General features: G+C 39.1%; 1 protein-coding gene across 10 annotated transcripts in view; it reads right to left on the bottom strand.

Annotated features, from left to right (window-relative positions):
• The window catches only part of BMPER (BMP binding endothelial regulator), a 141,848-nt gene that overhangs the window by 37,797 nt on the left and 85,813 nt on the right, over positions 1–18,238 (bottom strand). For 5 of the 10 annotated variants that reach the window (XR_014943492.1, XM_085540008.1, XM_085540011.1 and 2 more), the window contains exons 12-13: positions 10,492–10,821; positions 3,991–4,327 (exon numbers count right to left, since the gene is read on the bottom strand). Coding sequence is in view for 6 of the 10 variants with exons in the window: in XM_085540008.1 (XP_085396134.1) it covers positions 3,991–4,327; positions 10,492–10,821 (667 nt within the window). In the remaining 4 variants the exon portion in view is untranslated. The remainder of the gene's footprint in view (positions 1–3,990; positions 4,328–10,491; positions 10,822–18,238) is intronic. The other 5 variants (XR_014943493.1, XR_014943494.1, XR_014943495.1 and 2 more) reach the window with 1 other exon arrangement.

Here is an 18,238-nt window from a genome sequence, read left to right as displayed (position 1 = left end):
ATCATTAAGCTATTATTATGTTAATTACTGTTCCTCATAAAACACTGAATATGATTAAATTTGGGTGTTCAAGACAAAAAAACATACCTCTTACAACAATTACAAAAGAGAAAACGAGTAACTAACTTTTTTGTATGCACCTGACAGTTAGAATGTAATACCAAAACTAACAAAAAATTAACAATAACTGTAATAATAATAATAATAATAATAAGACTTGTCTCGGGCACAGTTTTTCCAGTCCCAGAGAAATCTACAACATGGTAAAAGCAAGACATTAAATATTTTCCTAAGTTTATGTCAGCAGTTGGAGACCTAAGCAATGCCTGGCTAGTCATTCACAAGCTGCATTAAAGATGGGTGATACACTAATATCATGTTGATGCCATATTCCAATTTTATCAGTGATACCAAATCATTACAAATCCTGCTTACGAGGGCAGACATTACTAGGGGTATTAGCCCTCTTTTAGCTCTTCATGCCCTGTAGCCCAACCGGCTTCTTTGCAAAGCAGTGTTGCTGTGCCTCCATCACTTGTATGTCTGTACCCTCTGCTGGGTGCTGCCTGCTCCTGTGTCTCCCAGAGGGGCTTCCAAGAGGCACTAGCCATGACTGAGCAAAGGAGGCATGTACTATACCATGAACCTGACCCCAACACCACAAGGCTCCCTGGCCTCACTGGGGCTGAAGTCAACTCTTGACTTGACATGTTCCTGTGCTGCTCAATTATACACAATGAGATTAGCCATTGAGAAGGGCTCACTGAGCACTGAAAGATCTCCCTCCTTAAATCCCCAAGCCCATAAATCCTTATTCAAGAGCTTAAAGAAAGAGTACCATGATAATTCTTGATAATGTGATGAGTTCTTTCTGTTAACAGCAGCATGACAAGATGATATCACTTACTTATTATATTAGTGCTGCTTATGTTAAAGGGCAGCTTCAAAAATCTGAATACAAGCTTTATTGCATGCATGATCAAAATACTCCCTTCTAAAAAAATTATTATTATTATTTATTATTATTATTATTATTATTATTATTATTATTACTTGCAAAGTGTAATCCAGAATTCTTTGCCACATTAATAAAACGGTAATGGGAGGTAACGGGATGACTATCTCTGCTTAATCTCTTCTAAATTCTTAATGGAATTTACTAAAATCTCCTTTACCAAAATCTTCAAAATTGTTCCCCTACTTAAACTTGCCTCCATGAAGTTCAACCCTAAGAGTTATTTTTAGAGCATTGCTCAAGAATACTGAACAACTAGCGAGGCATTAAAAACAAACAAAAAATACCCATCTCAAACAAAACAAAATTAGAAGCCCATAAAACGTGTCTAGTCACAATACAAAGAATTAAAAGAGTGGTATAAAATTAGATGCCAGAATTGTTAGTTTGGAGTCTGGACTATTTCAAAATCCTGTCTTCTAGTCTTACATTGTGCTTTATTTTTCGAGGTGCTTTGCAGAGACTCAAGTCACCAAAGTTACAACATGAAAAAAAGGTGAAGGGTAAGGTGCAGAACCATTTCTCACAAGGCATCAAAGATCTATCAAGGTCGAACTCAGCGCTTAGCTGTTCTTCACCCTACAAACCACGCAACAAGATCTTTACACTTTCAAACATTAACCGTATCCCTTTCACCTAACAATCAAGGCAATCTTGCTATGTTTTTTGGATGGCTAACAGAAGGAGAAACTACAGCTGTAAAAAGAATGAGACTTCAAATGAATCTGAGATGTCTCATCATCAAAATCGCATCAGTAACACAATGTCAGACAAATGTTTGCAATGCATTGTTCACTGCCTTTTTTGGTATTTGCAGAAAACACACCCTACTTTGTAAGGTTCCTGCTGAGTTTATTTCTATTTCTGAGAATTCTTATTAGCAGTAGGTCACCAGAAGAGCAGCATAATGAAAAACGAGGCTATGTTGATAATATAGGCACAACTGAGAACTCATCCAAATCAAAGAGGAGAAAAGCAGGAAACTGAAAAAAAACTGACCCCAACTTTTTACTTTATTCAGTGCCTTTGTTACCTGAAGTTTGTTCATATTAAAAAATAACAGGAAAAATTTAATTAAACAAACAGTGGTGTCTCTGAAAAACATTCAGGAAAAATGCAGCTCCCATAAGTACTCATATTTTATATGTAAACAAACACATATATAATTATATGTGTAGATATTACTAATAAAAAGCTTCCCAGGGCTTTCTCAAATGCATGCCAACCTACTTGGTTGGTAATTTCCTAGTGTGAAAAATGGCCGTGATTGTTGAATAAATTATTTGCTACAACTTTGTTGGTTTCTAGCAAGCAGCAACATCCTACTAAATCTCTGCATTTATTTCTCACATTTTATCTGTTACTCCCATATTTGGATCTAAACATTCTAACAACCGGTAATATTTAAATAGAAGCAAATGAACAGCCACTTCTGACAGCATATGATGGTCCATTCATTGTAAATTCTCCTAAGAGAAAAATAAACTTTTCTACAAGAGGACATAATCTAATTAAATACTTGCTTAATGTCAGTGTCCTTCCAGGACAGGAGACAATATTGTAAAGGAACAGAAATGCTTAATGGTAATTCTCGTGTGCAAGATTATTTTTTCTTCTGTCTGCTCTAGCCAAAATGTAAATCATTTTCCACTGTAGTGTCAGGAAGTGTATTGCAGTACATCAATCACAAACTACTTTTAAAAAGGGACCCCCCCAAAAAAATTAAATAAATAAAAAAAACAACTGCAAAATGAAACAAATCTTTGTATGCCTGTTTTCCATTTGTATTGTCATCACTTACCTTCAGAGAACGATGTTAGTGAGAAGGGAATGCTGCTGAAATGAATCCAGCAGACTCTGTGTGCATGTGTTAGAAGCTCTAGTGGTCTCTGCTGTGTCCCCAGCCATTCGAAAAACCAATGCATTACAGCCTACACACGGTATAATTCTTACTTTCTGCTGGGCTGCTAAGCTGGGTTACTCTGTAGGAAGCTGAATGCAGAAACACAGGGACAAGCTGTGTGATTTCTTTTAGCATTTCCTAGTACTCAGTAGTATTCTGCTAGGGTAGATAAAAGACTTTCTGCCTCGTTATAAAAGAAGAGGAAAGGCAATTCATGAGGGAAATGGAATCATTTTAGAAAGCTTTTCCTAATAAGCTCAATAGTAGAGCAGATGTGTGTGAGTGGGGAAAGCTGGGAGCTCAGAGAGCAGGCAGCTCCATCCGTCATCACACAACTGTGACTCGGCTTGCTTTTATCTTTTATGTCAGGCAATCAAATGAAAAGCCAATTTTATTTACTGAGTGAGGGGCAAATAAACTCATGCCAATTAAAGAACAGAAATGATGTATCTGTGGTTTAGGCTGGAAACTTTTTTAAAAACAAAAACTCTGTAATAGTTCACTCAGACAAGACTTTTAGATCCTATTCTGTCTTTGTTTGCTCCTAGGGCAAGATGGGCATGGACTGAACATTTTGTTAACTCTGTCCTTTCAAATTTTAACACCCACAAACTACACCATCCAAGAGGAAGAAGTAGTACTTGATGTCTCTGCTTTAATTAAGTCATTTTCAAAACCTTTCCAGGAAGAATTCTCTGGACCACAAACAATAGCAATTAAAGTGAGCCTAAGCTTTACAGCTGACTTTGAAGGTGCTTACCAAAATGTTTTGAAGACTTTTATTACTTTTTCCCTTTTCTCAGTCTCCAAAAGCACTTTTCTTTCTCTAAGTGGCTGCAAGTCTGCCTTTCTCCCTGTTAGGTGTTCAGTTCTGTATTAGCTTAGGACTGTCATTTTCTGTGTTAGAAAAGTGTTTCATAATGTACCAACAGTGTAAGTGTAAGCCTATTTAGTAGTTCATTGCAAAAACAGTTCAAAACATGCATTGAAATTACCAAATTAGGCAAATTTTGTGGGGTTTTTTTTTCCTCACACAGTAATATTTCCCCTCTCCTCAGCAAGCCACACTTACCGGTAAAAGGTTGTGTAATCCACTGTTGAATGACAGCTCTGAAAATCCCAGCCTTTGAGCTTCTGGCATTCCCGGTGAGCCCGGAGTTTCACCCTGACAGTCCCATGGCAGAGCTCAGGCACAGGTTTCCTCTGTGGGCGACTGCAGAACTCATTAGACTCCACACGCCAGGATTCAGCAAAGTCGTCCACGTCAAACTTAAAATTCCCATCCCCCCCAATCAGGTCATCTCGCTTGTGCCCATTGTAGTTACCACACAGGCCACAGAGTTTGCCCTTCAGATGTGGTGCAGCCATGACTTCCACAAAACTGTCTCCATCCCATGAGATTTCCAGGCCTAACAAAGAAAGAGATGAGATAAAAGCACAAAGAAATTGAGGTTAATAAACTGTACCTTATATATGTGAAACAGTGTTCTGAGGAACCTAAACAAAGCTATTGGTTTCCTCCTGATAATACTGTTAGATTTTTATAGACCTCTTAGTAAGCGCCTCTGGCAAGTACAGTGTTTCTTAAATCAGAGTTTGTAAACAGAGTAAATCAGAGTAAATCACAATATACTTGGTCAAAATCAAAATTGCTTTCCATGTGTGAAATCTATTTTATGTCTATACCCATCTAAAAACTAAATGTCTAACTTTATGTCCCTTTAACTTAGAGAAACAGGTAGTTAAGAGATCACAGCATGGATGTCTAATGCAGAGGGAATAAACTACCTTCTGAATTCCCTTCTGTTTCCAGTGACATTATAGATGGTGCAGAAACCAGGTGGAGCCTAAAATTATAATATTAACCTGAGTAAATTTATATGAAGTGAGTTCCATCCTCAGAGCAGTAAATATTTATCTCATAAAGGAATGAGATTTTGGTATTGTATATGATAAAAACAACACCAAGTAGCACTTAACTTTCATCCCAAAATGGTCTTTCCAATGTCTGCTGAATGCTAATACTTTGCATCTCCGCAGTGCCCTCCATCTGAAGACCACAAAACACTTTGCTAATGTTAATTTATTCCCATAAACTATCCATGTGTGGCAGTTATTTAAGGATAAACAAAGGAACCCGCTTTTAAACAGGATAATCCAGATTTTACTCTCCTCTGTGTCTGGCCAAGATTACCAAACAGCACCGCTCTGTGGTGCAGGACCAGGGATTGGCTCCAGATTTTTACATTTGCTCTGTGTGCTGGCTTAGCACCACCCTTTCCTCTTGTAAATCAGCACTTGTCACTGTGCAATCCAAATCCTTCTCTATGCTCATGCAAGTAATTAACACACCAGAGATTCAGTTCAAAGATGGAACCCTTTTTTTTTTTTTTTGGCAATACAACCCATTGTCTCTTATGGCAATTCCTACCTGTACCACAGAGGATCAGGGTGAGGCCTAATGGGCAATGATCACAGAATCACAGAATCATTAGGATTAGAAAGGACCGCTAAGATTGTTTAGTCCATGCATCAACTGTAAGAACCTATTAAAGGCTGTAGAAGGTATGCTTTGCCATCAGTACAGACTATCAGTATCACTCAGAGTGATTTAAACCTATCCCAAGTGTTTGGGAGAACATTTACCCAGCAAGGTTTGCAGGCAATTCTGCATCAGACAGTCTCCACAGACTATTTCATCATACTTTCTTACTGATATAGATATGCAATGATACTACTAATACATAGTATGATGTTGCCTGAAAGCAGCCTCAAATTCCTTCATAATCCCAGATCGCATAGGACCACTTTCTCCTCCAGAGGCATTTTACACCAAACCAGCTGAGAAATTGTGCAAGAATACTTTCATTAATGAGGCCAGCACAGTGGCGAGAAGGAAAGCTGCCTTTTCAAGCTGCTTCATACATTATCATTGCTGGACAAATTCAAATTCCAGCTGCCTTTGCTTCTGACAGCGTTGGACAAAACAAAACACAGCTCGATTTACAGTCACCAGATTAATACTGCTGTGCTGGCATTTAGAAAAAAATTGCCATTAACATACAAACTAAGATTATTTCAGACTTGAGAATCATGTAAACTTTCTCAAAGTCTGAAGTATCCAGATCCAAGTCCTCAGGCAGCTCTCTTGAGAAAATAACTCAGTTTTTAAGGTAGTTTTCAACTTGTTCCCCAAATGAGCTCCCTTTGAAGCTGCTGACTTCACAACAGAGTGACAAAAGTCAGGTTAATGATTTAACTATAATTTTCCTTTTATAAGGTTTTTTCTCAAGTTGTGAATGACCAACTTTCAGTAAAATCACTTGTATTCATTACAAAAGGCTAACTCTAATATTATCCTGTGTGTCCTTGGTGAGACATTGGCATCTTGTCATGCATTGTCCTGTGAACTCCAGATATGCAGACATGAATAACATAAAATTCTGATTTTTAACTCAGCATAAAAAAATGCACATTTTAAATCTAGAGATCCCTGCTTTGATTATGGGATTTGATTCAAGAGAGTTACAGTTCAACTACCAGCAGTGGACATACTTTTTCTAGTTAGATATAATTATATTGTATTTGTTGTAATTGCTAAGATGCAAGCATAGCAAGTACATACATCATGCCAGGTTGTCTTTAGCTGTACTAACAAGGTTTCTAGCTTTTGTGAAAACTAGAGGTTTGTGTTCATAGTGGAGCATGTTCCATTTTGGGGTAATGAGGAAGGGTATTTAATCTAATGTGTATGATAACTGTCAGTGCCTGGTTGCACCACACAGTGTGTGCTTTTTTGTTTGTTCACACGCAGAAAATTGGTTTCTATAAACCATCTAGAGCTGTGGCAGATGGGATTATGCTATGGAGCAACGTTTAAAATGGTCTCCTTGGCAGACAGAAATTGTTTGGAAGAGTTTCCTGGTGCCTATAACCCCCTCTCTTTCCCTCCCAATGGATGAGTTTCCCATTCGCTTGGACAAGAATCAGAATCCAAGTAAGTGGTGAGACTGGAAGCCAAAGGATGCAGCATCTGTCCCATCTGGAGATGTGCAGAAAAGGAACATTCTCAGAGTTACTTTTTAGTGTATTCCAATTTTCCTCTTTCTTTGAAGGACACTTAACCAACTTGTTACTTGATTTCTTAACTTGGCACACTTATGTGCTCTCCTGCATTTAAAAGAAATTCTTCTGGATTTATGCACATCACACACTGAGTTTCACATGCTGGGAACTCCCATCAATTGTTCTGCATGATTTTTCATGGTAAAGGCATCCTCAAGAACTGGCAGATCATTCCTCCCTAAAGACTTAGGGCCAACATGGTACAGAAAATCTCAGCAAAGCAGATATGTGAAAAAGATCCGCACAGAAGAAAAACAACAACAGCAGCAAAAGACCTCTTGCACTGGAGGGACAGACTCTGTGACTGTCAGCTCTCTTTGTCTTCTTAATGCATTAATACACACGTTGTAGACTAGGACTCAACACCATGCCAGACAGTACCAGGAGTACCTGCAAGTTCAGGGTGCCAGAACTGCTGCTGTGGAACCCAGGGATACAGCTGGTGAGGAGTTCAGCAACAAAACAGGTTTTCATGGGAAAATGCCAATTCATCAGAAATGAAATGCATCAGGGAGGCATATCAGATTCAGTGAACTTCCAACAGAACCCAGGCATGGCTCCAAGCTGGTTTCATGCCAGCTCGCCCGGTGGGCTGTCTGGAAGCCCGAACTCTCAGGATATGTAACTCCAGGGCAGTCCTGCCACGCAGACTGCACTGTAGCCAGGGACCACAAGGCCTCCTGAAGCATTGGACTCCCCTGTTTTATCCAGGACTCAACTCCCAGCTCTGCAAAGAGAAAACCAAAAGCCAAGGGAATGCTGACAGAGCTATAAGCAACAAATTCTGCACTTTTCAGACCAATTTTCCTTTCAATTTTTCTTCTAGTTCAGTGGCTTTTCTTATTTTTCATTATCTCTTTTCTTTGCCTCTTTTTCCCCACTGTGCTGAGAAAGCATAGATTTTAAAAACTGAAACAGAATTTTTATTTTCCCCTGGCATTTGGAATTTTTTGTGGAACAGAAATTTTGCCTTTAAAACAGTTCCACTCAGCACATTCCTCCTCTCTACAGCCTCTCTCTGCTGCTTATCCTCTCCCAGCAAAATGGAGTCATGTTGTTCACTGCCTCTTTCCATGTCTTCTGGACTGAGGGAAGGAGGACTTGGCCTATCGTGCTGCCTTCAGTAAGAGAAACCTAATCCTTCTCTATTAAGGGGAGGAATTATTTAGACTATAATTTGCAGTGATTACACAGTGTTTGGTATGTTGTCATATGCCATGTTTGCACTCCCTCTGCCAACACATGGACGAGGATGTGTGCAGTCATTTATTAGGCTTGCACTAGAGACAAATGGAATAGCAGCAGGATTAGCTGTCATTCATCTTCAACTGAAAACCTTTCCGTGGCCTGTGGTTGGCTAATGAAATCCACATCGCCAGCATTCACAGTGTTCAGCTGGCTGCAAAGAGAAACCCTCAAGATGCTTTTAATTAGAAGTTGTGAATAATGGTCAACTTGTGTGCATTTTACAGACAGCCACAAAAATCTACATTGCCACTTTTAGGAATGAACCCAGAGCTGGGATCCACATTATACAGACTTACATTTCGAGGGGATATATGAACAGGTGTCTAAATTCTCAGTTCAACAGTGGGTGCTAGTGTACCCCTTGAAAAAAAAAGGACTCTAGATAATGAGTATGACTATGCTTCATGCTTGTGACCATACCACTCCATAAGAAAGACTGGCTTCACTGTTTGCACATGGCATTTAATTGAATTAACAGTAAATAGTATTCTCACTGAAACAGTACTTCACTGTTTAAGTGAAATCTCCCAGGACTACAGCGCTACCTAACACATGCTAATGAGGAAATTCTTAGCTTCCACTCAGTATTTATCTATGCGAGTGTATTATAGTCTCAAAATAGTTTATCAAAACAAATGTAAGTCCTCTGGTTTAGAATTTTGACAATAAATGTATTCTTTAGGTCTCTAAAGACTTGAGAATCTCCTATCTTCCCTCCTAATTCTCCAAAAAAAAAAAAAAAAAAAAAAAAAAAGTGCCAGATTCTCTAAGTTTCCCATTTCCTTTTGCCTCTGATGCTGTCAAGTTTGTTCCACATGTAGAGACTCTTACCCAAACACAAAGCAAGCACAAAACAATGGCATTAAACAGCAAATTAAACCTTGGTTTTCAAACGAGGACATCTGTTTTAGTGGGTAGCCTCAGTCAAACGTTTCCATAATTTGACAACTTAAACCTATTCCAACCATAAGTAACTATGATTTCCCATGTATCTCCCAGGTATGTTGCTATAACTGTAGAAAAAACAATAATGAATATTAAAGGACTGATTATATCTCTGTTCTTAGCTGTAAGTATTAAACAAACACAGAATTACAGAATATCCCAAGTTAGGAGAGCCACAAGGATCACTGAGTCCAATTCCAGCAGCCTGGTGCTATGACCACTGGTCATGGTAAAAAACTTGTTTGTTCCTAACCCTCAGCTTGACCCTCTCTTAACACAACCTCAGGCCCCGCTGCTGTCACCAAAGAACAGAGCTCAGCATTGCCATTCTGCTCCCTGTGAGGAGCTGCAGCTGCCATGAGGCCTTTCTTCAGCTCCTCTGCTCTGGGCTGAGCAAACCATGGGACCTCAGTCACTTCTCACACACCTTGCTCTCTAGACCATTCCCAATCTTCATAGCCCTCCTTTGGATGTTTTATGTACTTCTTAGACTGTGATGCCCAAACTACATAGAATGCTCAGGATGAAGCCACACAGCACAAAGCACAGTGGGACAAGCCCTTTCCTGGCTGGGCTGGCAGTGTGGGCCAGATGCACCACTCCCAGGTACAGTTGGTCCTTTGAGCTGCCAGGGCATGATGCTGGCTCAGACTCAACTTACTGTCATCCAGAACCCACATATCCCTTTCCTTGGAGTGGCTGTCCTACCACTTGTCCCCAGATCTGTACTTATGTCCTGGGCTGCCACACTCCAGGTCAGAATTTGGATTTAACTCTTGTACAGTTTCATGCACTTGGTGACTGCCCAGCCCTCACATTTGTCAAGATATCTCAGCAAGACCTCTCTGCTCTTGAGAGATTCAACAGCTTCGCCTAACTTATTGTTATCCACAAAATTATGCAGTATAACTTCCAGACCTGTATCCAAGCCTTCTTTAAATGATTACACTGAACAAACCACTCTAGTTACTGGAGGTGAAAATCATGGCGCATTCATCTATGCAAGTAGTTAATTGTTAACTGCACAATGAAATACAGTGTAGGGGGTGTTCTGCAAAAGCTTCACTCACAGCTGGATTTCTGTTTGCTTGTAGTCTTAAAGAGTTTTGAAAGAGTCATCAAGTACTTGGGTTACTAAAATCTCTAATTATGAAATATATTTATTGCCTCTGTTTTGGTTTTATACCAATTACTGTTTTTGTTGCACTTCACAAGTTTTTCTAGGAGAAGACACACACACACACAGTTGCCCTACCTGTTTTGGTTGTTACTTTCAGCAAATAACCATCCAGATCGATCTGAAATTGTGGTGTCTCGTAGGGTAGTGAGATACGGGTCCCATTCCACTTCACTGTGAGGTGCTGCTGGAGGCTGATGGTGCTTCTGCCCAACACAAGGTCCACTGACTTTGTCCAGGAGAAAGAACGGGTCCGACGGGCATCGTTTTTCACCAGCACCTGGAAGGGCGAGGCAGAGGAGGAGCAGTCTTTTGTCAAAACGTACTGACATGTTCCCTGAAAGTTAAATGTCCGTCCATCAAAAGTGTTGTAGTGAGGGTCTCCAAACACAGTGCAAACTCCAGGTTCTGCAGGTAAGTGAGAAACAAAAGTGCTGTATCAGGATCGATCAAAGCTTGGAAAAAAAAGCAGTTGACATGAACTTAAAGGTTGCTGCACTCAACTAATCTTTCTGCCCTACAGAGAAGAATTTTTCTGAGAACCAATAGGAATACATTTATCTGAAAAGTATAAAGCTCATGGTTTTAGCAGAAATCTTTCCCAAAGCAAGTGAAATCTAGATACCAACCAACCCTTAGGTCAATATGAGGAGGTTAACCTGTAGCTAGAAACCAAAGACAAATCTTCCAACCTATGAGTTAGTCCCTTAAACATAATGTGCCACCGGGGCAGCTGAGGTTGTTACAATGCCTGTGAGATTGTTCAGTTTCATTGACAAAAAATGCAAGCCTCATTCGCAGTATCAGAGCAAGCAGAGCCCAGGGCCTTGCAGAGTCCATGTATCCCTGGACATGTGTGATGGGAGCCTTCCAACTTCACTCCATCTTTCCAAGCACCAAATGTGTACTGTGACCAAATCATCCAGTCTCTTTCTTACTGACAGAAAGAAGCAAACACAACTAGAAAGTCTCTCATCTCACTAGTTTTAGACATCTATTTTAATATGTGGGATGTTGCTCTCTGAAGGAGCCTGTTTTGTTCTGCTACCTGCACTGAGAGCTTAGCTGGAAGCATTCCTCTCAGACAATCAAATTCACCCAGGATGAACTTTCACCCTTGAGTTTTGTGTGAGAGCAAAGCCTAATCCAATTACAGAAGTAAAACTCAAAATATCACCTGTATATTTTTGAGATTTAGTTTGAATGTCCCAGGTTAGGCAAGAGTGATTCTTCAAACTTAAAAGCCATCAAGCCACTTCAGCAGGACCTGGTTCTGTCCATATTTTACATAGGCACATATAAAAATATATTAAATAGGTATATTTGTATTTTTTCTAAATCTTCTCTAGTACCACTACTAAAGAAATGTGATCACCATTTACCATATGCATACTCTTTTAATACTACAAACTGTCACATGTTATTTATACAAAACTGACTTTTAGTGGTTATTGTTCTCACAACAAAAGCCAGTAGTACATGAATAGCATGATGCAATGACTATCTAAGGGCATAGTATCTCTGCTAGTTTTTTTCACTTTTACAATTAGAGGGAGATGTCTTATGATGCTTGCAGCTGTATGCTGGTCAAGGGAAGCCACAGTTCTCAAAGGCAGAACTTGTCCACACTCACTTCAACAGTTCTGAGTTACCCTGCAGTTACCCAGCAATTGATTGAACTGCTTGGCAGTTGAGGAGAGCAGCAATTTGCATTTCAGCCTTTGGTTATAACAATAGGTCCTAACCACATCTCACTGCCGCTGTTCCTGGAAGAAGGAATCTTAGGATAGAGAAATATACACTGCTGCTGCCAGCTGAATTCCCATGGGCTTAGGCTGCTATTGAAAGATGATGCCTGTTTTAGGGGGACAGCTTGATACAGTAAGAAAATTTGACTCAGTAATCAGACAGCTGAGCACATGATCAATCAAAAATACAAAACAAAACAAAAGCCAACAGCCAAGGGGAATGGAGAGTAACAGAGACTGCCATTTCTTAGCTGAAAGAAATTATCATACAATGTCTTCTCTGAAAAGGCAACTAAAACAAAAAGGGAAAATTCAAGCCTACAAAGAAGGAGGCATGGATAAGAGACACAGAATTTCTATGATGGAGTGCAATGTGGTTCTGACTAAGCAATATACCTTTCTCAGTTAGCCTATTTAGCCTAGGCACAGTGCTATGCTAAAGCAGCTGCATTGTTCCTGATATTTTCACGAGCTTCATTTAAAGGCCATGCTAGGATATGTATAGAGTAAGCACAGGGGTTAGAAGGGATCTCTGGAGATCATGAGGTCCACAGCTCCCGCTAAAGCAGGTTAACTGGAGTAGATTGCACAAGAAAGTAACAAGGTAGGTTTTGAACATCTCCACAGAAGAAGATTCAACATCATTCTGCAGGCAGCTTGCTCTAGTGCTCTGTCACCCACAAAGAAAAGGTTTTCCTCGTATTCATATGGAATTTCCACTTTGTGCCTGTTTCATCTCGTCCTGTCACTGACACCACTGAAAAGAGCCTGGCCTCACTTGATTCCCTGTCTTTAGATACTTATAAGCATAGATAAGATCTCCCCTCAGCCTTCATTTCTCCAGACTGAATAGTCCCAGCTCTCAAAGCTGATCCTTCAGATATGGCCCCACCAGACAGAGTAGAGAAGGAGGATCACCTCCCTCGTACTTCTGTCCACACTTTTTTTAATGCACCCCAGGATACCATTGGCCTTCTTGGCCACCAGGGCACACTGCTGGCTCATAGCCAACCTGCTGTCCACCAGGACACCCAAGTCCTTCTCTTCAACGCTTCTGTTGGGCAGGTCAGCCCCTAACCTGTACTGATAAATGCAGTCATGTCTCCCCAGGTGTAGGACTCTGCACTTGGCCTCATTGAACCCCATAAGATTTCTCTCTGCCCAACTCTTCAATCTGTGAAGGTCTCTGCATGGCAGCACAGCCATCTGGTGCATCAGCCACTCCTCCCAGCTTCATACCATCAGCAAACTTGCTGAGGATGGACTCTATCCCTTCATCCAGGTCACTGATGAATCATGTTTGATCAACAACCATGGAAGTCAGGGCCTAAGGACTTTAAGCAATGCCAGAAAACCAAGATGCCTGAACGTGCTTTTAAGAAACATGCACTTTTGCGAATCTCCTTTTCCCATTGCTAACAATAAGGATATCAATAACTGCTTTCCAAAGTCCATAAAATAATTAATTGATTGATATTTATCCACAGTTATTTTTTGCAAACTTCAAATGAAAGGAACAACAGAGTTTTTAATCACCAATGCACTTTTCAACAAGAGGAAAAAATCTCCTGGTTTTATACAGAGACCATCCGACTTTACTGCCAATAAACCATACAAATAAGTTTTCTGATTTCTTTATGTATTCATGCAATTATACTGCATGATGAATATTATGATACATTTTATTACCTGTTCTGATTCTATTTCATTTTTTCAGGCTTTAATTTTTCTTTAAACATAATGAAAACTAAAAACAAGGAAACTACCAACAAAAAATGAGCCCAAGCAACAGTGAAAACTTCAGAGATGAGAACTGTTTTTTGTTTGCATTGTTAGGGGCTAAGAATGTAGAGATGTTATACACGTTACTATCCCATAAGGTGAGAGAGAGAGGGCAGCTCTTATGAAAGTGGCTAAAAGGCAAGAATGAGAGAGGAACAAACGTAATTCAGAGATGTGCAAGTAAAATGGATAGTACCAATGGGATCCAAAGGAAATATTTTTTTTTAATTTCTAATGTGTTATGCAGAGTAATGTTGTTTTATGTTATGTTACATCGTGTCACGTCATATGTCAACTTGATACAGTGCAGTTAAAATAAAAAAGAATGTATTTTGGATTGGATTGCTGAATGTCTGATCCAAACATTGCTGTTTTCTTTAATAACCAAGGAAATGGGGGAAGGAAAATCTACCTAAAAAACAGCCCAGATTATTGATTCTCTGATATCACTATATAAAACATTCTTGAAAGGTTTGCTAAAATTCTGTGTGTCTTAAAAAATAAACCCACACCCTGCAAGAGTGTGTGTGATAACTCAGGCACCGCCAGTAAGAACAGTCTGGCCTCAAAGGAAACCTTAATACAGGGTGTAGCGGGACTGCAAAAGGCAGGCAACATAAAAAGTGTTCCAGCTCATTTTTAGGTTTTGAGTTGTTTACCTTTTGAGAGGGTTTCAATCACATCATGTTTTATGATTTCTTTGTTTCTGGTTTTTATTGTTGCTTATTTATTTATTTATTTATTCATTCATTCTTTTGGAAATAAAACAGGCCTTTATGCTTGGCTGTTTTTGAAATCCATTGGAAACACTTGTTGTCTAGTTAGTGTCATGTGTGACTTGCTCCTCTGTTTGAGATGTAGTGGATGGAGAGTATCACTGCATTGCCAAATCTATGCTTCCCTACTTGGAAGTGTGACTTGTGCTAATGAAGCAGAGAGTTGTGGATGTAGATTTCTATCCCTACAGTAAATACTTGTCAGCTTATTGCAGATAGATAGTCCTTATCTCTATCAGTTGTCTAGGGCACAGTTAGACAAGGGCAATTATAGAAAATGCTCCCCCCAGGATTCTGACAGCCTCCAACTGTTTCCACCTTAGGGACTTTTCTGAGCTAGACATGGTTTGTCTTTATTTAGTAACCTCTGATAGACTTCTTTTCTATGAATTTGTCCAGTCTCTTTTTGACCCAGAAATATTTTTTAGCATCCACAACATCCTTGGGCACAGTGCCTGAAAAACTACTGTCTCTTGCTTGTTTTAAACCTGGCTTTTCTCAACTTCAGTAACTTCTCCTCATCTACACATGCACATTTATATAAAGGCAAACACACCCATGTTCCCTCTCTTTCCCTGGAAGACACAGATTTTTAATAGCACCACAGAGCTGTGCACAAAGAGCTGTGATTTCCCAAGCACCTTAGGCAGTAAAAGCACTCAACTCTGATTAAACATTGTTAGAAGCTGGCTGCAAACACCTGTAAATGTCTTTTGGAAATCCCACATTTCAGTGCCCAAATCAATTTTCAGAACTCCTGGCTTTTGTATAAACTTCTGGGAACAAGGCAGATTTCACATTTGTTTTTTTTTAACAACAAAACATGGACTTCACGCCCTTACATTTGATGGTCTTCACATGTAACTCACACAGTTTGCCCAGTTCCCACCTAAGGATCTATAGCTTTCTTGCAAACTTGTAATAATAGTATTTAGGTGCTAAAGTGAATATTATGGAACTCTTGGCCAGCTCTCCTTGCATGTTACAAATCATGCACCCAATTCAAATGAAATACTGACTTTCATTAGGAAAGGTAACTAACTGGGAAGGTAATTGTAGGCAAGGAGCACAGGGTTGAAAACACATTTATCTGTACAAAAAAAAAAAAAAAAATGCTGAAAAAGAAACAGCAAGGAAAAGAACATTTAAGCATTCCTCGATGTTTAACATACTCTTTTAAGGAGGAAAGAAAGTTAATGAAATCACAACCAGTTCTGGCCAATTTGAAACAAACTTAACAGAAAGATGTTCAAGTTCAAGTAAGTAGTATGCTGAGTGAAATTAAGAATCACTTACTGAAATAACAGGTTGCCAAAAAGTATCTACATGCCTTCAGGCTAATGTCCCTACCCCCAAGGTGGTATATGGCCTTTATGAAAAGTCTAAATTATATATAGACTGTTTAGTTGAGGCCAGACAGACAGTCAGCACACACATCCTGACCGGCCAAAGAGCATGAGCATATTGGCTGGCCAATTAGCACATTTTTAGCTCCAGAACAGCCACAGGATATATTGTCTCTAGCTGGGTTTATTATTTGTTAGGGTATAAAGGAAATGGGACACAAATCCATAGGAAACCAGGCTGTTAGCTCTGGTGCTCATGGAATAACTTGTTTTATTTTTTCAGGACATCAGAGCAGTCAATTGAAGTCCAAGATGTCCAGATGTCTGATCACACTCTTCTGGGCTTGTAGCTAGTTAAGAGTGGCCAAGAAAAATACACTTTAAATTATAACTAAAATTGTTTTGGACACTTTCTGAGTAGGAAAGAGGGAGGAAAAAACAGAAGTTTACCAGTGTAAAAGTGTTCTGGTTGCACATCTATAATTCATAAAGATCCCAGCTTTTTAAAAATAAAATGAAACTTTGAATGCAATTAGCCCATACGCTGAATTAAGCCCTAAATCAAACAGAACACATTATTAACTTTCGAAAGTTAGCTACGGAACACACATAATAGAATTTCATTAGCTTTTCTTTAAAAAATGCATAGCCTTAGAGTACTTTCCTCATAACTGTTGCATAGTGCAGTTTGATATAATACACATTACAAGGTGTGGTGTCAAAAACTCCACAGGAGTCTTTATGGTCTCTTTCATAAATAAAATATCTATTCCAGTTTGTTCAAATACATATTTATACAGTAGGCCATCACAGCTGAAATGACCGAGGAGCTAAATCATGAACAGCATTTCAGTATGAATCAACAATTGCAGTCTTTTTGTTGATGCATTTCTCTATAGCAAGGAAATAACAGGAAACAGGAGCAACAGACTTCTTTGTAATCCTTTAGTTTCGATTCCTGCTTTCAATGGTATCTACAAAGCATAACACTATTTTTTTTATCTTGTGCTGTTGTTTTGAAGAGTCATCAATTTTCTACTAGTATTTCTATAAACATAAAGGATCAGCATACAGGAGCAGGTGAAAGTACCAACCTTTTAGTTCTAAGGCTGGTTGGCTGGATCCAAATGCCCTGAGTTTGGCTTTATGTCAATTTACAAAGATGCTGAATGATGGGCAAACAAAAGTTTCTGACCGCCCACCAAATAAAAAAGGTCTTAACTACAAAATTAATCATATGTCCTGCTAAACCTAGATGACTGCAGTACTCTTTGAAAAACTCTAAGCCCACAAGACCTAACAATGACATAGGTATGGCTGTGTTAGGGGTATTGATAATGATTAAAATTTATCTGCACAGTCACAGTAGGAAGCATTACTGCATGCTGTAATTTCAGCAAAGGCTATCAATTCTTCAACGTCAAGAACAAAGATTTAGTCTCCACTGCAAATTCCCAGCTTGCTCTGAGAGCAGTCTGTTAATGTTATTTGAATTCAGGTTTAGTGTTTTCTTTTTTTATTATGAAAATGACCTTGGTCTAACACAGGATTACTAATTTATGGAATTGACGTCAGTGGTGATTTTTCTAAATCAAGCCCAAAAGAGTACATTTCATTACATTTTTACAGCAAAATAAACTAAACTGTTGAATTTTCCACTGGTATGACCACTGTGTTTAATTAGTGATAACTGTACACCAGCCATGGAGCTTAAACAGCAACATGCCAAAACCAACCACAGTTAACTTCACCAACAGTAGACAAAAGGGACTCCCTAGTCCATTAGGAGACAAGGTACTTTTTCCCTCTGCAACAAACTGCTTTGAAAAATAATCCTTTGATTCTTTTTTTTTTTTTTAATTATATACACACACACACACACACACATATATATATATGTACATATATATATATATTTCAGTTTAAAATGTAGCCTTTAACAACGTGACTGTTTTTGACCCACTTCATAGAAATTGGCTGCATTTAAACTGTACTCAGAGCTCTCCTGTGTACAGTATGTTCTCGTACCTCCTATGTTGTTTTTACTTTGGAAAATTAATATCTTCTGGACCAACAAATACGTCTGGTGCACTAACATGTGGAGAGAGGATCAGTATAAGTGGGTGGGTGAGGGAAAGGGCTGTGCATGTGCGTCTTATCAGGAATAGGTTGA

This window comes from Coturnix japonica, chromosome 2 (assembly GCF_054131305.1).
Source record: "Coturnix japonica strain WE chromosome 2, WE-NBRP24, whole genome shotgun sequence".
Taxonomy (NCBI): domain Eukaryota; kingdom Metazoa; phylum Chordata; class Aves; order Galliformes; family Phasianidae; genus Coturnix; species Coturnix japonica.
This window is presented reverse-complemented; position numbering and strand designations above follow the sequence as displayed.